At 33.0% G+C, this 21,040-nt stretch overlaps 1 protein-coding gene across 2 annotated transcripts in view; it reads left to right on the top strand.

Annotated features, from left to right (window-relative positions):
- Positions 1-15,640, top strand: part of HNF4G (hepatocyte nuclear factor 4 gamma) — a 133,526-nt gene extending 117,886 nt beyond the window's left edge. For both annotated transcript variants that reach the window (XM_037068954.1, XM_037068953.1), the window contains exons 4-10: positions 2,445-2,551; positions 4,131-4,286; positions 7,231-7,318; positions 8,829-8,981; positions 9,215-9,451; positions 10,383-10,505; positions 14,179-15,640. In XM_037068954.1, the coding sequence (XP_036924849.1) occupies positions 2,445-2,551; positions 4,131-4,286; positions 7,231-7,318; positions 8,829-8,981; positions 9,215-9,451; positions 10,383-10,505; positions 14,179-14,300 (986 nt within the window). In that variant the 3' untranslated portion in view covers positions 14,301-15,640. The remainder of the gene's footprint in view (positions 1-2,444; positions 2,552-4,130; positions 4,287-7,230; positions 7,319-8,828; positions 8,982-9,214; positions 9,452-10,382; positions 10,506-14,178) is intronic.
- The last annotated feature ends 5,400 nt before the right edge of the window (positions 15,641-21,040 follow it).

Raw genomic sequence — 21,040 nt, 5'->3', positions numbered from 1 at the left:
GTTTTGTTGCTTGGGTTCCACTTATAGGCGAGATCATGGTATTTATCTTTCACTGCCTGGGTTATTTCACTTAGCATAATGCTCTCCAGTTCCATCCATGCTGTCATGAAGGGTAGAAGTTCCTTCTTTCTACAATGGCGGGATACAAAGTCAACATTCAGAAATTGAAAGCATTTTTGTATACCAACAATGAAATATCAGAAACAGAAATTAAGAAAAACATCCCATTTAACTATATTTAGGAATAAACTAATCAAGGTGGTAAAAGACCAGTACCCACAAAACTATACAACACTGAAAAAAGAAATTAAGGAAGACACAAATAAATGGAAGCATATACGGTGTTTGTGGGTTAGAAGAATTAGATCATTAAAATATACATACTACACAAAACAATCTACAGATACAATGTAATTCCTATCAAAATAGCAATGACATACTCCACAGATATAGAACAAATATATCAAAATTTTACATGGAACAAATCTTATATTTTTTAAAGTATTTCATAAACTATAAAAAATTAAATTAAGTCAAATCATTATTCTTCAGAAATGTAAGATATATCAAGCCTATGTTGAACACAGTTAGTTTTTTTTTCATTGTCATTCAATATTTTAAAGAAGCAGAAGTTCCATTTGTTTTACTCAGGTTGTTAGTCTCAAGAAAGAAGGCAACTGAAGTTCACAAAGTTAAAGGAGAGGCACCTATCTATTTTAAAATGGCATTTCTAATGGCATATTTGGTAGTTCATGGGATTAATTGTATGCTTCACCAATCATTTTCATCCATTTAAACTTGCAAATCACCATCTTATATTTCCTTTAAGAGTTATATCCTTTGATAGGTGAAATATTTTCAAAAACAGTGAAATATCTTCTACTATTTATAAAATAATACATTAATCCTTTTCTAAATAGATTAGGATGTAACTTCTGGGTTCTAGAGTAGTTATATTTCTCTCATTTACAGTAATAGCACCTTATCAAGGTTAGTTTAAGGTGGAAACATATATAAACATAGTTTATGTAGAAAACAATGGCAGTAGGAAGGTTACAAATTCAATATGTTTTACATTTTTTAAAGATTGACCATGCAAATTAAATTGATAAAAGCATAGCTTACATTTTAATTTTTATCTCTGCAAATATATTTCATTAGTTTAGGCTGAAAATCAATGACAATTTCTGTAAAAAAAAGAGATGGAGAGAGTAAGCTAATAACAAATATGAATTTAAAATAAAATATGAATTATTTACCCTAACTTAAAAACTACTCACCCTTAAAAGCAAAATGTTCAATATTCTCTCTTCCAAATGAATAATCTGATATTCAATATGATATATTAGGTAGATAGTAGATTTTGGCATAGAAATTAGTGAGTTTTTAATTAAAACAATAAGTGCATTAAAAATGTATGATAGTTTATTGTTTTCTCTTTCCAGCTGAGCAGGGTAGAGCACTAAGTTAATTTAGGGGCTACAGAGCTGGTTTTTCATTCTTTCTGGTTAATGGAGATAATTTTACCTTCTCAGTTTTAAATTCCAACTTTAACACTTGATTTATATTATTCTTCATGTGGCAAATACACAAGTTAATCCCTCCTTAGTTTTCCTTACATTTATAGTTTAGTTTTCAATAGGGACTTGGGAATACACATTATTCTTTCTGCCCTTCCTGAAACAAGATGATCCAGTTTTCTCTTTAAGCTTTTTATATATGTGAGATTTCTCCACCTCTCCTAAATGCTGAATTTCCAACCTCACTCTTCTCAGGAGAGACTTCCTACTTATTATACCTTTTGCTTAATTAATGTATGTAAACTTTCCTGAGAACATTGTTTCATAATGAACATAAGATTGCAATTTTAAAATCTCCATAACTAAAATAAATGTATCTTCCATTTTTGCTCATGGTTCAGAAGAATGAGAAAATGGAAGTTTCAAACTCTGTGACTCACATTTTCTGACAGTGAATGCACTCTTATCTTTGACCTGGTTAATCTCACAGGCAATACTCTCCCTCTACTTATCTCGTGGTTTTAATAACTTTAGGGGAATGGAAAACCATCTTATTGAAATATAGTATGGCTGAACTGGTTGACCCAACACATTCTAATGTGCATGCCATCATGGAATTCCCCAAAAGACAATATTTAAGAATTCAAATGACAAGCCTGGCTCTTTCTACTTTTAAAAATGATACAAAATGGGGAAACTGGGTGGAGGGAGATAAAGGGAAGAAGAAAATGGGACAACTGTAATAGCATAATCAATAAAATGTACTTAAAAAAATAAAGGTGATACAAAATGAAAAGTATCTTCGGTCATATTGCTCCCCAACCCCAGGTCTTTTAGAAACATCCCTTCTCTTTGTTTCTGATTCCTTTTGTGGCGTATGTTGAAGAGGACCTGCCAGCAAACACTGTGTTTTTTCTTCTCCAGCTGTGCAAAATGAACGTGACAGAATCAGCACCAGAAGAAGCACTTTTGATGGCAGCAACATCCCCTCCATTAACACATTGGCACAGGCGGAGCTCCGGTCTCGCCAGGTACCCACTGCACACCAGCAGTCCACCCTGCTTCATAGAATCAAATGGTTATTTAGGTGTAATGCTAAAATAATACCCACTGCACACCAGCAGTCCACCCTGCTTCGTAGAATCAAATGGTTATTTAGGTGTAATGCTAAAATAATCTAAGTTCTTGCCAGTGTGCTCGTTACTAAAATAAATCACATTTAAGCAGATTTGAGAGTTTTACTTTGAAATTATTAATCGGACTGTTGATTTCACTTTGACTTTTCCTGGACAAGTTTCTGTTTATGAATGGAGTGATGAAATGTATTTCAGTAGAAGATTGTAAAAAACTTGTTTACAAGGTTCATTTAAAATATGTAATGCACAGCACAGTGCTCTGGGGCAGTACTCGGTTTTATTGATTGAATGTGTGAAATCAGTTATCATTTCGGGGGAGTTTGGTTGAGACCTATCATCAGAGCTTTCTTCCTCACAAATGACTTCTGGAGCCAGGAGCTCACTTTGGCATCTTCTTTGGAAACAAGTATTTAAGAGAAGAGCCAGAATTTTTAAAAAACACACACAAGAGGAAGTGTAAGTTTCTAGAATGAGAATATCAGTTCTAGAGTTTAAAAATATAGGTACATGAATAGATATACATTACTAAGGATCAGCTAAAGAAACTCTTTGAATACAGTTTATTTTAGTATTGCTCCTATTAGAAATGTTAGTGATGTTTTCTATTATAAAGCAAATTGTGAAATAGTTAACTATTAAACTAGTACCATAATGAGTCAGTACAACTACTTTCGTTTGTGATAACACAAGGGTAATACGATGAGGTTAACCTCACCACTATCATCATTCATCAGATTACTTGATGGTCCTATAAAGTGTTTAGGGAATGGTTTAAAAGGGAGGTGTGAGGAATTGCACATACACTACAGAATGACATGCACGCACACCTTTAAAATTTCAAAAAAAGTTTTTAAGAACTTTTAGAAAGTGATTTATTCAGAAGAGGGGAGTTTTAACACCACTTATAATTTTATTTAGTTCACAATTATATGTAGTTTTAAAATTATTATTATAGGTTAAGCTTTTCAATGTTGCTGAGTCAAAGGTTGGTTTCTTAGTTGTATTTTGATGGTTTTCATTCAGAATAGAACATAAATTATTCTGGCTTCTCATTAAATCTTTTTTCCCCTGTTTTCTAAGTTTCATGTGCTGGAAACTTTTTCAACAAATTAAAGATGTGCTTTTTAGTTGAAATGTCACTTTTCAATTAAAAAACCACAGAGCATATGTCACATAAATACTGTTATTTCTTTATATTGTCAGTTTTGAATTATGGAACTCTCTGAAAGTTGGGTAACATATTTGACAGATGCAGCCAGTAAAATAAGATAGTGCTCCCACAGCATGTACTGTGAAGGGAATGTTTTTCATTTAACTTGTACCAAAAGGTATTTTGCTTCTCAATTTTAAAATATTTAGTATATTTAAATATACTATGATAATAGTGCCACTTCAGTGCAGTCATCTAAAAAAGGAGTATTGGGAATTTATTACTTTAAATTACATATTCATATAATGTTCTTATTCATGTTAGATTTCAGCCTCAAGCCCTGGTGCAAGCACAGACATAAATGTTAAGAAAATTGCAAACATCGGTGATATCAGTGAATCTATGAAACAGCAGCTCTTGGTCTTGGTGGAATGGGCAAAATATATTCCTGCCTTCTGTGAATTACCACTGGATGATCAGGTAGAAGTTAAAGAAGTTTTGAATGCTTTAAAAATGTTTTTTGAACTTTGCCCATTTTTTGTATTCTTTTCATTGTATTCATATAATTGATTTACCATATTTGACAAGGTGAACTTGTCTAGTAGAAAAAACCTGGCTTTCTTATCCCTTCACCTCTTTGTTTTACCAAGAGGTACCACTATTTGACTTCTGGTGTAAGACATGCTATTTATTGATTGAAGTTGAGCATGACACTGTTCTTCCCTTTCATATTTCAAAAAGCTGAAGCCAGGGAGAAAGACAGATCACAAGTACCTGCCATTGTGAGACAAAGGATTGGCAGAGCAAGTGTCTGGGAGGCAAATGTACATTATTTTGTCTGGGTGTTTACTGAAGGTGCTTGTGTAATCGCTTAGAAATGCCAGGCCAGTCCTAGATGGAAACCCGTGCAGGTTGTGTGGTGTTTTAGGGCACTTTGTGCAGTTAACATATAAAATTTTATCTTGCATATTGTCAATTTTATTCTAATATTACTGTATAAAAATTATAGGTCTGCTAAAATGTTTATAGAGTTGTGCTCTAAAAGCTACAGAGAAATAGAGAAAATTCAGATATAATGATCTTTTCTCAATACTTAAATTTTTTAATTAGCCTATGAAGATTAGATTATCAGTTTTAGGTTCATTTTAAAGTCTTCGATCTAAGTAGTGTATGACATCCTAGTTATTACACTAGTAGTGTAGGTGCAAATAATTTGAAAACTTCTAATTCTTGTATGTTGAATAAACTCTGATATGTATTATACCTGTGTATATCTTTATATCCTCTGACCAGTGTTCTTTATTATGGGCACACAAAAACAAAACAAAACAATAAAAGGAAAAAGTATAATTGTTTTAAAATAAAAATTGACAAAATATTTATACAATAAAAAAAAAGTAATCATAGGAAGTTCAGCTATGCTTCTAGGAGAGCATTTCACTTAGTGACCAAATAAAAAAAAATCCTGTGAAATCTGAAATCACTCTCAAAATGTTCTTAACTGCCTTCCTGTTATGAGTCATACTTACTGACATATCATAAAGATAGCTTGGCTCAGAAGGTTATTTCAGAGTGAATAATGCTAAATTGCTAAAACCTACTTGTCTCACCCCAAGCCATATAAGTAGGGTTATGTTATTTATCAGTGTTATATTTTTACTATCACTCCTCTTTAAAAGTTGCTGACTTAAATATGAAGATAGTAATTATAACACTGGGAAATTGAATTCCAGGAACCTGTCAAAAGCAGTTTTTATTTACTAACTCAGTCTTTAATATTAACAATATAGCATTAGTAACCATGGCTGCTGAAATGACTATTATGGATAAGGCACTGGTAAATTAGCTTTCAGTTGCATTATACATTAGATTATTTTAGTTAATGTTCTCCAAATTTCTGTGTTCAAGGTTTTATAATCTCTACCATTTTTAAAACTGTACTCTAAATCATTAAATTCACTCAGTAAGTTCGTCTAACAAATATTTATTGGGATTACTGTTCAGTTTTAGAAACTGTGAGTTTTTGGCAATAACAATTCAGACTGAGTCACTATTCTCATAAAGTTTGCATGCCATTTGGGATAGATAGATGGACTATAAAAATATACAGATTATGAGTAAATTGACTCTAGGTGGGCATAAGTTCTATAAAATGAAATGGGTTGCCTTGTTGGACAATGGCAGGGGGTGAAGTGGTAACAAATACTTTAAACTGGCAATCAGAAGAGATTTTTCCTGAGAACTGAAAGACAAAAAGCTAATCATATCAAGATGAAGGTGAAAGCATGCTGGGCACCGAAACAACCTGTTCAAAGACCCTGAGGCAAGCAGGAGTAAATGGGTCTGGAGAAAACTGTCTGCAAGGGATATTGTCAGTTGAAACCAGAGATGTGAGTGTGACACAAAGCATTGAGCTATTTATTACCTATGAGGCCTTCATCAATCAGTTTGAATGTTATCTGAGGACAGTAAAAAACCAGTACAGAATTTTCATCAGAAGAATGATATTAAGTGATTATTGTTTTATAAATATTGTCTTGGAAGCTCCGTCAGGAAGGATTTAGGATGGAGGAAACAGAAAGGAAGCTGGAATACTTGTTAGGTCCTTGGAGTACATTGTGAAGGCCAGGAGAAGAATGGCGAGGGCTTGGTCTAGGGTGACATAGGGTTTTCCGGGCAATTAGAGAAGAATCAAACTGGAGTCTTGTTTTTGTCATGAACAAGCATGTTGGACCATGATGGAGATGTTGGAAAAGCATTACTTTGAAATGTTAAATTTGAAATGCTTCCTGTTATCTCTACTGGTGATTTTCAGCAGGCAATTGAGTATATGCTTAACGTTCAGTTGAGAGCTTAGAACAAGGAATTATGGGTTCAGTTTTGAGTGCATTAGAATCCCGGTTCCCCATTCTCATTGTGCTATGTCACATGTCCCCACTTTGCTCTTGTTTATTCAGTTTATTATGTGTAAGAGATTGTGTTTACACATATTTTCTCATTCAGTTCTCACATCTACAGTTTAAAATTTTAATCATTGTCTCCACTTGGTAAATGAAAACAAATGATTCCCAAAAATAAATAGTTGGGTTTACTCAAGGTAAAACAAGTAGTAAGTGGCCAAGCTAGAATTTGAACTCTGCTTTGTTTGATTTTATCTCATTCCAAAATATTTAATATTTCTGTTGGATCTTTTTGTTTGTTTGCTGACACTGTATTGACTTTCTAGTTTCAGAAATTTTGAAAAGTAAAATTCTATGACATTCTAAAATAGGAAAATAAAAGGCTTAATGATGGCAACTATCTGTAAATATTGTAGTCTGTTAAAAAAAGTGACTCAGGTTTAAAGTTAATCAGACTCATATAATACCATCTCTTAATCATCATATTTTATAATTAATTGTTCAACTTGGAATTTTTCATTAAGGTGGCCCTGCTGAGAGCTCATGCAGGGGAACATTTACTGCTTGGAGCTACAAAAAGATCCATGGTGTATAAAGATATTTTGCTTTTGGGTAAGTTTTTTTTAATTTAAAAGGAAATTATGTATGCTTCATTCTTACACAGAATCTATTCCGTATGTGCTGAGCATTCGCAGACACTGACAAATGGTGGTCTCACTGCACAGATTGGGTTTAATTGATCATATCCTCACTTGGGTCCCCTTTTTCCTTGCTTTGATTGCAGGGAAATTCAGAGTGCATTGAAATGTTCAGGATGTACTGAGATTTAAAAATAAAAGAAAGATGTTGCTCAATGAACAGGATCTGAGGTATATTTAAACCATCAGAATAAAAAATTAGTCATTTGTGTGACTACCTTAAGGAGTCTCAGTGTTGTTTCACACCTCTCTGTGTCTACTTAATAATTGTAATATATGATATTTGATACATTTTTAATGAGCATGTGTATCTCCTGTGATGCCATTGCCCATGGTAAGCTAAAAAATCACAAATTAAAAGAAAATTTGATGACAGTGTCTGAAAAATTCTGATAGTTTAATATCAGTCCCAGAAGAGGCAGAAGTGGAGTAAAGAGTAGAATGAAAGGGGGTGGTGAGGAAAAAGGGAAATCTTTTATCTTCATTAAGTGCCCAATCTCTCTACTCTACTTAACTTATTAAATTAGGTTTCCTATTTAAAGAGTTAAGACCCCTTTATTGTCTTTTAGCTCCACTTCTCCCTGGCTTGTGTGAAATAGGGTGACTTGTTTATTCTATTTATGTGATACATATATTGTCCCAAAATATGAATAAATCAAACATGTAATAATACCAAATATTTATCGAGCACTTACTTTGTAATATGCATTGCTTTCAGTGTTTTTTTACATGTGTATCAACACTATTTCATTTCATCCTCACAATAACCCTAAGGGATAGGTACTATTATTTGCAGCCCATTTTGGGGGTAAAGAATTGGAGACACAGAAAGTTTACCTGAGATCACAAGGTTAGTGAGGGATAGAGCCAGGATTCTAAATCATATAATGTGACTATAGATACCAAGCTCTCAAATTCTAATACTCTGCTGCATTTACAGTACACTATAATACCATTCTCATTATAGATTTGAATATAATATATTTACTTAGGTTTCTTACAATGTATCTCAATTGAATTATACCTAAATATATCTACACTATTAAAGGAGTGGCATTTTTAATCCACTGTAAACATTCTTTAGATTTTGTATTGTGTTCATTAATGAATAAGACACTAGTGGATAACTGACATAGTGGAAAGCTAATCATTATACTTCATTTCTCCTTTGTCAAATATTAGCTTGTTGATTAGCCTGTTCTTTACTGTTATCACCAGTGACTGAGGCTGTTAAAATGCATGTCATCATATTATCAATGTTATTGATCCTTCAAGTATTCTAAAGTTTTTCTAACAACACTACTGAGAGAGGAAGTACTATTTTTTTTCTGCAAGGAAACGCCATTTAAAAGATTAGTTTGTAGAAATTTAAAGAATATCTGATAATTTGGGGGGCAGGATGATGCTTACATTTTTTTCTCCAGGAAACAACTACATTATTCAGCGCAACAGCTGTGAAGTCGAGATCAGCCGTGTGGCCAACCGAGTTCTAGATGAGCTGGTCCGACCATTTCAGGAAATCCAGATAGATGACAATGAATATGCTTGTTTGAAGGCAATTGTATTTTTTGATCCAGGTTTGTTTCCAAAGACCCATTCAAATAATTGCAATGAAAATAAAACTACTTTTTAATTTTGGAATATTTACTGTCACACACTGTTAAGATCCAATCTTTTTTAAAAAAATTATTTAATTATTGTTCAAGTACAGTTTTCTGTCTTTTACTCCCATCCCAGGCCCCCCCTCCCGCAGTGCTCCCCACCTCCCTCCAATCTTTACACCACTCTGCTCTGTTTATTTGTTTTCCAGATGCGAAAGGACTGAGCGATCCAGTGAAGATTAAGAACATGCGGTTCCAGGTGCAGCTGAGCCTGGAGGACTACATCAACGACCGGCAGTATGACTCGCGCGGCCGGTTCGGGGAGCTGCTGTTGCTGCTGCCAACGCTGCAGAGCATCACCTGGCAGATGATTGAGCAGATTCAGTTTGTCAAACTGTTTGGGATGGTTAAAATTGACAATCTGCTGCAGGAAATGCTACTGGGTGGTGAGTGCATTTGAGAATCTCTTTTATCTGTTAGCATCCCACTATGTACTTTAGAGTCAGTGTGATACTTTTATTTTCTGTCAGTGACATAGTGAACTCAATTTTTTACATTTAGAAAGTCTACAATACTCATTGGTGGGGTACAAATACTTGAACATATTCAAATCTTCATGTTTACTAGCCTCCACCATTTAGCCCCACAAAGTCCCTCTAACTTCAATTTTTAGTTCATTCAAATGTAGTAAGTAGAAATATATTCGCTACTTTTAATACTCCTTGAAGTATATTATATTTTTCTATGCCTTTACACTTTTTAAAAGCTCAAGAATATCAGAATTGCAAATAATCGAAAAATATAAAGAGTAAATATCTTAAAAACACTTTGTTCCTGAAATAATTAATTGACACAACACAATGAGAAGGAAAAAATGAGATTTTATTACTGCAGTAAATGTCAGGAATCAGTTAAGAAAGCATTTATTTTGTGTTCTGATCTAGATTAAATTTCTTTATAAAAACACTTTATTTTATTTTTAGTTTTCTGGTGCTTAATGTGTTCTTAATGATATCTTCCTGAAATAAAAGTTATTCATGCTATTAGGGCGATCCTAAATACTATAAACTTGAGGTAAGTGATTCTTGGAATTGCTCTAACAACAGGCAGCCAACCTAATGATTCCAGGAAACAGCACACAAGGTCCACTATTAATATACAACAGAACATGATGCAACATTTATCTAGCCAATGTATGGTGAAAGTTGACATTGTCCTTAACAAGGCAGTGGTTCTATTAATTTACTTTTGAACTCCCAAAAAGCACTTTGCAAAAATAGCAATATTCAAGCTGTCAATCAAACCATTTTTTCCAAGGTAAACACACCATTTCTGATTAAATATCACTAATGCAACCATCTTTTTATCTTCTTGTAGGTGCTTCCAATGACATTAGCCATGTCCATCATCCAATGCATCCACATTTGTCTCAAGATCCATTAACTGGACAGACCATACTTCTAGGCCCTATGTCAACACTGGTTCATACAGACCAGATCTGTAAGTATCTGGGCTACTTTTCAACTGTAATATGTCCTAAACTTAATTACCTGTGAAAAGGGGGAAATTTGGGGAAAGAATCTATTGTACCCAGAAACTACAAGATAGGGCTACAGTGTCCTCTGCACAACTCAACTGGGAGAGATTGTGATATTCTGCAAGTCACTTATCCTCCTTAGGCATGAATTTGCTCTGTATAATGGAGCTATGAGTATCTAAATCTTTCTACATCATAGATTTGGGAGCAGAAAAGAATGCACAGGCAGCCCTAGTTGCTGGTATGCAGGCTCGTGGAAATGACTATGCAAACTGCAACCATGCAAAAAAATATGAATGTGTAAATTATAGTTTGTGATATTTAAAAATTGTTGTCATATAATGTTATATGTCAATTATACCTCAGGAAAAAACAAACAAAAATGTTTGTCAAAACATTAAGAACCCTTTTATGTATGTATTATAAAAATATAGGGAATTTTGAAAAATAAAATAAATTAAAATAAAAAAATATAGGGAAGTTGAAAAATACAGTAATCCTAATATTTATTTTGTGTATCATAATTTAAGAGATTAGAAACACTAGGGAGTATAGTGTTTTATTTCTTTGTAAAAAAATTTTAGAGGCATGGGTTGAACAATGTTTTTGCCTCCTCGTCTGATAATAATTTGTAAAAGGAACTGATAATGTTTTCTGTGGCTTGTTGAATGTTAACTGTATTGGAAATTTGTCCATTTCAGGTATATGGCATAGTGGATAAACAATCATATACTTTACAAGGTGTTCCCCCTGGTATTTCCAGTACCAAATTGACACCATACATAGTTATTGACTATACATGTATTATGCATATACATATATGTATAACATAGGCACATATACATGTAGGTACATGTATCAACACGCATAGTTATTAACATAGTTACAATATTATTGATTATATTGCCTATGCTACATTCTTGGCATTTTCAGTGTCTTGAAATACCCCTGAGAATCCATTTAATGTAAGGTCTTTTTGCCAGTATCATTTCCTCTGGGGCATCTTTGTCTTTACAACATAGCCAGCCTCCTCAGTTATGCTGAATGCTGACAAGTGTGCCCTCATATTTAGGGACTCAAACAGCAACTGTGTTCTATTACCATGGTTACGATCTTCTGTAACTCCACTTACATTCACTTTGAATTTTGATTCCAGGATTATCACTTTTTGTTTCTTTGCTGCACTTTGTTTTGAGCCATTTCCCTTTCAATTGCCTATTTTTGTACAATGTCACATGGATTTATCACTGGGAGACAAGGAGGCAACTTGAGTACACACTTTGTTGTCAGTGTGTGAATTGAATAAAATATGTTCCAATATGAATAAAATAGTGACAGAGTAAAAGATGTGACATGACTGGTCACTGATCACAAGACATCTGTTATTTAGGTAATTATTTGAGACTGGAGCATTAGCAGCGAAACTTGTGCTTCTGTGGTATCACAGTTAATTATGAGTCACCATGCTGACTGGGACTTGAACCTGTTTTTGCAGGACTGGTGCTATTAACTGATGACTGAGACTCATGCATATCAGAATTGTGCACCATGAGGGATGCTTAGGATAATCTTTGAAACTGAAGTGACTATATAAATACCAGGAGTTGTTAGTGGCTACGTTAATCTGGTATGATTATGGATCTAACACATATTCTATTTCTATGAACTCTCCTGGAGATAAAAATCTCTGACCAAATATTAAGAATTAATTGCCACTAAATTTGTACTAGTAAATCCCAGATTTACCTTTGATCTATTGTCTCTGAACACTAAGCCAGCTACCTTACTGAGATGCCTTGAGTTATTGTGATGTAATTATTATGCATACCTGTAATCTTACTGAATTTACAATAGCCATTAATAACTAGTTACGATGTTATTTTACCTAAACATTCAATGTAATGCAACAATTCAGTGAGTACTACCTGACTCCTACCTAGTGGAAAGAAAGTAGAGGCCATAAAAATGCACATTTTTACATCTACCTTTTAGTTACAAGCATTGGTGTACCTATGTGTAAAATGCATCTGAAACACAAAGTTGTTTGAGTATATGACAGAGGCAGAAATGAAATTGTTAGAAAAAAAATACGAATTTTGAAAATACTATGGAACATTTAACCTGAGGCTTCCAGTGTTCTTAAAAGACATTATTTTGGGATCATCCTTACAAAGTGGATGTTACCATTTTCATGAAATAGGTTTTCAACAACAGAGAGAGATAAGCCCAATATTACACCAGGGAGTTGTGTCTCTTAAAAAAAACTGATCTTAAAGATTAGTTATTCATACAGTCAGAAAATAAAACACATTAACAATACATTAAGCATTATAGTCATCAACTGGCAAGAGAGTTTAACAATTCTGCTGGTGGTTGGATCTTTTACTTTTTAAATGTTACTTTTCTGTTGTTTAAAAGCATGTTTATTGACCTTAATCTTTTTAGAATCTCATCATCACACTTGTCATATTTTTACCTCTTCCAACATATTTAATAAGAATCATTTAAAGAAAAGATTTGCTTGTGCTCATTTAGAATAGTGTATATTTTATCCAAAACAAAACATCAGACACACGTGAACATAAAAATTTAAGTTTGTACATATAGTCTTGGTCTTTTAGAGCAGCTCTCTGCAGTTTCAAATCTATCCTAAATATCTAGAAATAATTTTTAAAGTAATTTGTTTATTCTTTTGTCAAACTATCTAAAACTGCTGTTTCTAAGTCATTGCTAATCCATTCTTAATAATACCAAAATTATCATAGTTAAGAAAACCAAGCAAAAATGGACTATCCTCAAAATTCTAGAATTTTGTCCTAGAATTGTAGAAAATGCCTTTAAAGTTTTCCTAGAATTAAAAAAAACTGTTTTGGAAAAAAAATCTATGAAGTTTGCAATGCTTCAGTCTGATCAGCAAATATTTTTTATTCTGTTAAATATATAGAATAGTAAATATGAATAATAAAATACTTTGTTTTTAAAATTATAGAAAAGCTTTGATTATTTTACAATATGATTAATGTTTGTAATGGGAAGAAATACTACTATAGACAATGAATTATTCTAATTACTAGGTTTGCTCCACAATTATAATGGAGTAATTTTGAAGTGACAAAGCCAGTATTTTTCAAATGCCTTAACTGCAAAATAGATTTGAAATTACTTGAAAAGTACCTTACATTTATTTTTTATGTCATCAAATATGTTTAAATTAGTAGAATCCAAGTTAAATATAGATTTCTCTGTATATTTTATATCAAAAAGTTTATGACAATTGTAATCTAATATTTGAAAAAAACACTAGCATTCTGTTAATTCTTTTCATTATCTTTTTTCTGCTGGGTGTGGGAGACAATGAAATGCTCACAAATGCTATTAAGAAAAGCAGAAAACACCTTTAAAGTACTCTAAAGATTTTCAACAATTATCTAGTCCATTAATAATCTATCTGGTGAGGTAATCTCCACTGGTATGTCAGTGAGCTGATAATGTATTAGATAAACCACTACTTTATATATGAACTTTTAAAAACATATCCGAAGTAAAATAATGCATATTGGTGTCATGCAGGCGTTAATGGGGTGATGGGTCAGGGTGATTGTCGCTATCACATAAAATTCTCTGATTCTTTTTTAGCAACTCCCGAAACCCCACTCCCTTCCCCACCACAAGGCTCTGGACAAGAACAATACAAAATAGCTGCAAATCAAGCTTCAGTTATTTCACACCAGTCTCTCTCCAAACAAAAGCAATTGTGAGGAAATGTTTACTTCTAAACAGCACTGAATAAATGTGAAAAATTACTGGTCTTGAAATGTCTCAGGATAGTGCTTTTGTCAAAGTCTTAGCCAAGGCTTCTTCACGGTGCTGTTGTAAGATGGTAACCTATTTTCTTGTTTTTAGACTCATTTTGTTTGTTGTTGCTATTGTCTGAAACTGTCACTTGCAACCACTGTATTATTTGAGTTTTGATGTGTTTATATTGTATGATTTTTCCAGCTTTCTTAGCAGTGTACCTTAAGCAGTCTAATCTTATGTACTACTTTCACTTGTGGCCTTAATATTATTTTAAACCTGTAAATAACTGCTTCACCGTTATGTCAAGTAGAACTAAGTGTTCTTTTGACTGCAAATATTAGATCAGAAATCTCAGATTAATATACAGTGAACCAAATTTTTAGTAAATTTTAAACTTGCAAATTAGAAAAAAATACAGCAGTTGCTATAGAATAAGGTATAGATCTTTGAAGATCACTTACAGATATCCTGTGGTTTGGAAGTGTCTTCAGCCCGCAGTTAAATATGCCTATTTTAAGTTTAGAAAAATATAAATAGCCATTCCAAGGATGGCTGGATATTATTTGAAATTTGACTATATTTGGAGGTGTATCATATGATAAAAGGTGTTAGTTTTAGCAGATGGATCACTGGCTAAACTAGAAAAAGAAAGCCCTAAAACAGTGGCTCAACCAAGAGAGAAGTTTGTTTCTCTGTCCTAAAACAATGCGGAAGTCATCCTCCATGGACTAGAACTTGGCACATGCCCACATCCAGCTCGCAGGGAGCCTGGGGGAGTAGTAAGAAAGCCTAGGTCAACCAAAGCTACAACTCTGGGGGACTAATACTTGGTGACAGATTAGCCATCTTTCTGTAACATGTGTGTTACCTCATTTTGTCCTCAGACAACCCTGAAGAGAGATATTATTATCTTCCTGTTATAAATAAAGAAATCCATTACTTAGATTGTTTATGTAATATAACCAAAGTTCATAAATCTAAAGAGCAGGAGAGCCACATTTAAACCCAGGTCTAGTTATTTTTATGAAATAGGAAGAAATATATTTTTGGTGTGACATGAAAACTGTAGGCTTCTTACTGTGGTTTTTAAATATGTACAACTGACTACTGATCTAATACTATCTGTCATGTTACCTATAACACATATCTACATGTGAGCCATAAGTGTCAAATTGTTGCAGCTTAATAAGAAACCACTTTTATACTTTGAATAAGAGTCTTACCCCTGAAAAAATATTTTAAACAATTAAAGAAAATAAAAGCTACACCAGTTGGGTTATCATGAAAACAAAAAACAAATTCAAATCATTAACTATCAGATTTTTTAAAATCCAGCAACCCAGAAATATACTAAATATCTAATTCTGAACCAAGGAGTACAGTTCATTGGAGACCTAACCTATTTGATATCATGTAGGGCTGGAGTCTATTTATAAACAATTAACTATGGGTTGCCTTGTAAACCAGTAATCAATCGAACTCTCTCTCTCATACTTTATTAGCTGAAGCAGGGAACAACTGGTTGAATAATTATTAACAATATAAAGAAGTTATCTCAAGTTGTAAGAGACTGATTTACATGATTTTTTCAGGGCCTTTCAAAATTTCTAAGATTATGATTTTATAATCCCCACTTACCCTACAAATAAAAAAGTTCAGTAGATGTTAACTAATTTGCTGGTTCTTAGCGTGAAGTGGAACTCTGAAAATAGAAAATAATTACTTAGAAGCTATGACTGATTTAATAGAATCAATAAATTCTTTCAATAGCTGGCAGCTTTGTGCAACTGTGAAATCTTTGAGAAAGAACGAGAAAAGGTTTTATTTTTAACTTACATTTTTCTTGGAAACTTACTTTGGTATCTCTGTCATGAATAAGCATGTTTTGATTTTTATAAATATAAATATTGTTTGTAGATTTCTGCTTACTTTTTTGTTGTGCTCTTAGAAGATATTAAAAAACTTTAAAATATACAAGAAATCTATATTAGTAAGCCCTTTAACTTATCTGCATATATTTACTAAACAGTTATGTTTTACAAATTATTACCAACAATTTGTTTTGATAACTGTGGTCAGGGAATTTGTAATATATTTTGTTACTTAATTTCCAAAAATGCTAGATGAAAGAAACTGATATTTTCAAATGTTGGTAAAGTTATTGCTTTACTTAGCACAAAACTTTTTTCGAGTAATAAAAATGAATAATTTATTGTGAAATAATGATTCATTTTATAAATGTAAAATTATTTTTATAAATTTTATCATTGAAAATCAAAAATTATTAGATTTTTTAAATGTTAAATTATAGTGAGATGGAAATATTTCTAAACTGATACCGTGTTGTTTCACTGAACTTTCTAAATAAAATTTCAGAAAAAGACTGAAATGGAATACTTCATTGTTGCTCAAAAGTGATTTTATAATTGTAGAAATAGTGCTAATATCTGTTGTATGGTCATTTAGTTAAATTTATGTTACACGGAGTTCAGTAATACTGGTGTTTGGAGGCCAGAGATAAATTAATTAGCACATTTCTAAATAATTGTAGACTTGGACACTGATTGAAGGGAAAACTTGCACACTTGTGGGTTAATTATGTAATTTTGCTTGCTTTATAGTTTTGTTACAGTAATGAAAATGTATGACTCTGGCTGCCTTCAACATTGTATAAGCATATAATTGGCACATAAATTTTTAACCTCATTGTTTTCTGTTCTGTTATTCACTGTTTATATTTAAAACTTCTTTGTAAAATTTCTTAAATTAGGGGGACCAGTCATTTTTATAAAATTCTACTAATTTTTATTTTATATTTACTTTTATCAGGGTAATATGTGTACATCATTCAAAAACACAATTATGCCTTGGCTGTTGTAGCTCAGTGGATTGAGTACTGGCCTGAGAGTCAAAGGGTTGCTGGTTTGATTCCCAGTCAGGGCACATGCCTGGATTGTGGGCCAGGTCCCTAGTAGGGGGTGTGGGAGAGGCAACCACACATTGATGTTTCTCTACCTCTCTTTCTCCCTCCATTCCCCTCTGTCTAAAAATAAATAAATAATTTTTTAAAAACACGGTTATGCTTAAAGGTTTTATTGCAAACCTGTAGTCCTCCACCCTACCATTCCCTTCTTCCCCATGGTCTGTCCTTCAGTAACAACACTCAAATATGGCAGCCAATTTATGTGGTATTTTTCTCCACAGTTTCTCCAGAGTTTGGAAGTATTTTTTATATCACATTTTTTCAATATAATTTTTTTAGTTTCAAACCTTATCTATACACAAACACTCAATGCCCACTACATTTCCTCAATTTCTTAGTAAACCAATATTTTACTTACTTGGAAGTTACTGTTTCAAATCTTGCGAAGAGCTTGGTGATTAAAGGGTCCAAGCCCAGAAATGAATATCTGGATCAAGCCACCGTGCAAGCCATTGAGAGGGCAGAGGTCCAGCTGAAGGTGAGGAGACTCTAGGTTAGACTCTAAACGAATGAGATAATTCTTCATTATGGTCTCAAGTCCAGCTTCATTGCTGGGCCATCTAGTTTGTTCTGCTCACCTCCCCCTTTTAATTTTCTTACAGAAAAGTGGCTCAGCACAATCATGGGGGAGCTGCTACCTAAATTGCTAGGAAGATGTGCACCTGACAGGCACGAGGCTTATACAGACGTGGGCAAAGTAGGCTTACTGGTGTTTGTTAAATTACCAGCCATCATTACTTAAAAGATAAATCATAAGTAAAGATATGAAATAACAATAATAAGACAAATAATACAGACAAATAATACAATAATTAAATAAATAATAAAACAAGAATAAACTCCATGTTTCGTGTACTCACAACTGTAAACCTACTTTTATCCAGCCCTGTAATGTAGTCAATACTCCAGATTGAAGGACTTAACTCCATTAGTTGCTGGAGAGCAGCTGGCAGACATCTTTGGGAATTACCTTCATTTGAAAGCCACTTCAACCATTGCCATGCCTCTTTCCAGAAGTAGCTTACATCCAAGGATTGGTTGATGCAAGAGTATAGAAGTTTGACCTTCTTCCCCCTCCTCACACTAACCCTGAAGAGCCATTCCACTTTCAAAGCTCACTCTGGGATTTGCTGAGGTCTTTGTTGTGTCTGAATCACAGTTTAACTTCTTTCTCTACCAAAGTTTGCCTCCACCCTCACTTTTGAGTGTTGATTTTAGAGCATTCACTAATAAATGTGCTGCATTTAATTTAAATGTGTGCAGTCTAATTTATAGAGAGCTCAGTCTGCAACAACAGGTAAGTTTCATTTATATTTATAAACTATCACAGGCAATTGTAAAATGAAATTAACCAAGCATATGGATTGTAATATCAATAAAAATAAAATTTATAAAAATAAAATTTATGACGTACAGACAACATTAAATATCATCAGAAGTCAAAATTTTAAAATAATGAAAAATTTTGACACTGAAAACATGAAACATTTTTGTGAGTTTAATTCATTTTCAGGTAAATCAGGCATTAAAGACTGATGAGTTAGGAGTAAAGGGCAGCATTAAATGTGTTGATAGAGTTGAATTACAGACATATAGAAAAAAGTGATTAAGTGAAAAAGCTAACCAGATCTGATTTTTAGTTAGGAAGTGTTATTGTAGTTAAAGATTTTGTAATGTAAAAGACCAGTTGACAAATTTCTAGCTGATTTCTTTTCTACAGGCTATTTCTTCTGGTGGACATTTCTTTTTCTTTGATCCCCTAGAGTGCTCCTACTTGGGTTGACATATCACTTTCATCATTCCGTGAACACTTTTACAAACTTCTCAGACAAAATTAAAAACTTCTGCATGTGTCTCACTCTTCGTTGTATGTACTTCTATTTACAGAATTTATTTTAATACTTTTATTATTGCTTATTGCCATTTAGAGTGAGCCCTTGGAGAGCAGGTACCATGTTGGGTACGTTTTTTAATTTCTAAGATTCAACAGAATTCCTAGCAATTAATAGGTGGTCAGTAGTGATTTCTCAAGTAGACACGAGATTGGTCAAAACTATATAGTGTTTTTTATTAGTAAAGCACAAGAAGAAAATGTGCTGAAGATTGAAATATTTTCTTATTATTCAATGGATTTTTATTTTTTATTTTATTTTTTGAAGCTTATCCATATGACATTTATTAATTTTTTCCTTTTTTAATTTAATTATTGTTCAAGTACTGTTTTCTGTCTTTTACTCCCATCCCAGCCCACCCACCCCCCTAGTGCTCCCCACCTCCCTCCCATTTCCACCCCCCTTAGTTTTTGTCCATCTGTCCTTTGTACTTGTTCCTGTGAATCCTTCCCCTTTTTCCCCGAAATTCTCTCCCCTCTCTCCTCTGGTCCCTGTCAGCCCATTCTATACTTCAGTGTCTTTAGTTATATTTTGCTTGCTTGTTTGTTTTGTTGTTTAGCTTCCTATTAAAGGGGAGATCATATGGTATTTGTCTTTCATCACCTTATTTCACTCAACATAATGCTTTCCAGTCCCATCCATGCCGTTGCAAAGGGTAGTAGCTCCTTCTTTCTTTCTGCTGCATAGACTTCCATTATGTAAATGTACCATAGTTTTTGGATCCATTCATTTACTGATGGGCACCTAGGTTGCTTCCAACTCTTGGCTATTGTAAATTGTGCTGCTATGAACATTGGTGTGCATAGGTTCTTTGGGATTGGTGTTCCAAAGTTCTTAGAATAGACTCAATGGATTTTTAGATAGTGCTATTTTGACAAGACAATCAGCTAATTACATTTTTTAAATAAAAAAGTGAGAAAGAGACAATTATTTTTAGTAAGGGAAACATTATCATTTACTCCCTATTTTATAACTTTTTTCTCATATGAGTTTTTGACAGATTTTATCACTTATTTTTTGTATTTTAAAATATAAGCATTGTTAAAAAGATGATTTACAGCACAAAATGTGTTATGTTTTTATATGGCAAAAGCAGCATCAAAACATAAAGGGTTTTTCTTATATTAGGCCTTCATGTTCATTTAATCTGAATGTAATTCAGTCAAGTCATTTCCATATTTGACATTAAGGTCAGAGACAGATTAGTAGACAAAATTACAATATTTCCTCATAATGATGATGGTGATTAGTTTTTTAGAGGATTTGCTTTAAGAGCATAGATTAACATTATGAATTTCTTCCTGTGTATATTGACAAAAGTATATGGGGTTTCCTCTACATATCTGTTAGTCAATGAAAGGGGCTAGAGAAGGGGAGAGACTGCTAATGAGTATCTAGTTTCCTTTTGGGGTGACAAAAAATGTTCTAAAAATATTAGCTGGAGTGGCTCAGCTAATATATTAAACCCACTGACTCATATACTTTAAATGAGTGAGTTATGCAATATGTGGATTACATTTCAATAAAACTGTTTTTAAAAAGCATTAGCCAATCTCATTCATGAGTATAGAGTAAAAGCCCACATAAAACATAGTTAACACTTATCAGTGATATAAAATGAAAGGTAATGCATCACAATCAAGGGTACTTCAAAGCTAGAATATTGGATAATCTAATCTACTTCATAATGAACCTAGGGAGATAATCCTCTATCCTAGTTCTGTAGAAAACCACAGACAAATGGGGAAACACATTAAAAACTAGAATTTAGTGACAGAAACATGTTCTTCACTGGAAAAGTCAATGCTGTAGAAATACTTATTCT

This window comes from Sturnira hondurensis, unplaced genomic scaffold (genome assembly GCF_014824575.4).
Source record: "Sturnira hondurensis isolate 20B ecotype Veracruz unplaced genomic scaffold, ASM1482457v3 Scaffold0018292, whole genome shotgun sequence".
Classification (NCBI taxonomy): Eukaryota; Metazoa; Chordata; class Mammalia; order Chiroptera; family Phyllostomidae; genus Sturnira; species Sturnira hondurensis.
Note: the sequence above shows the minus strand (reverse complement) of the source record. Positions and strands in the feature narration are given on the sequence as shown.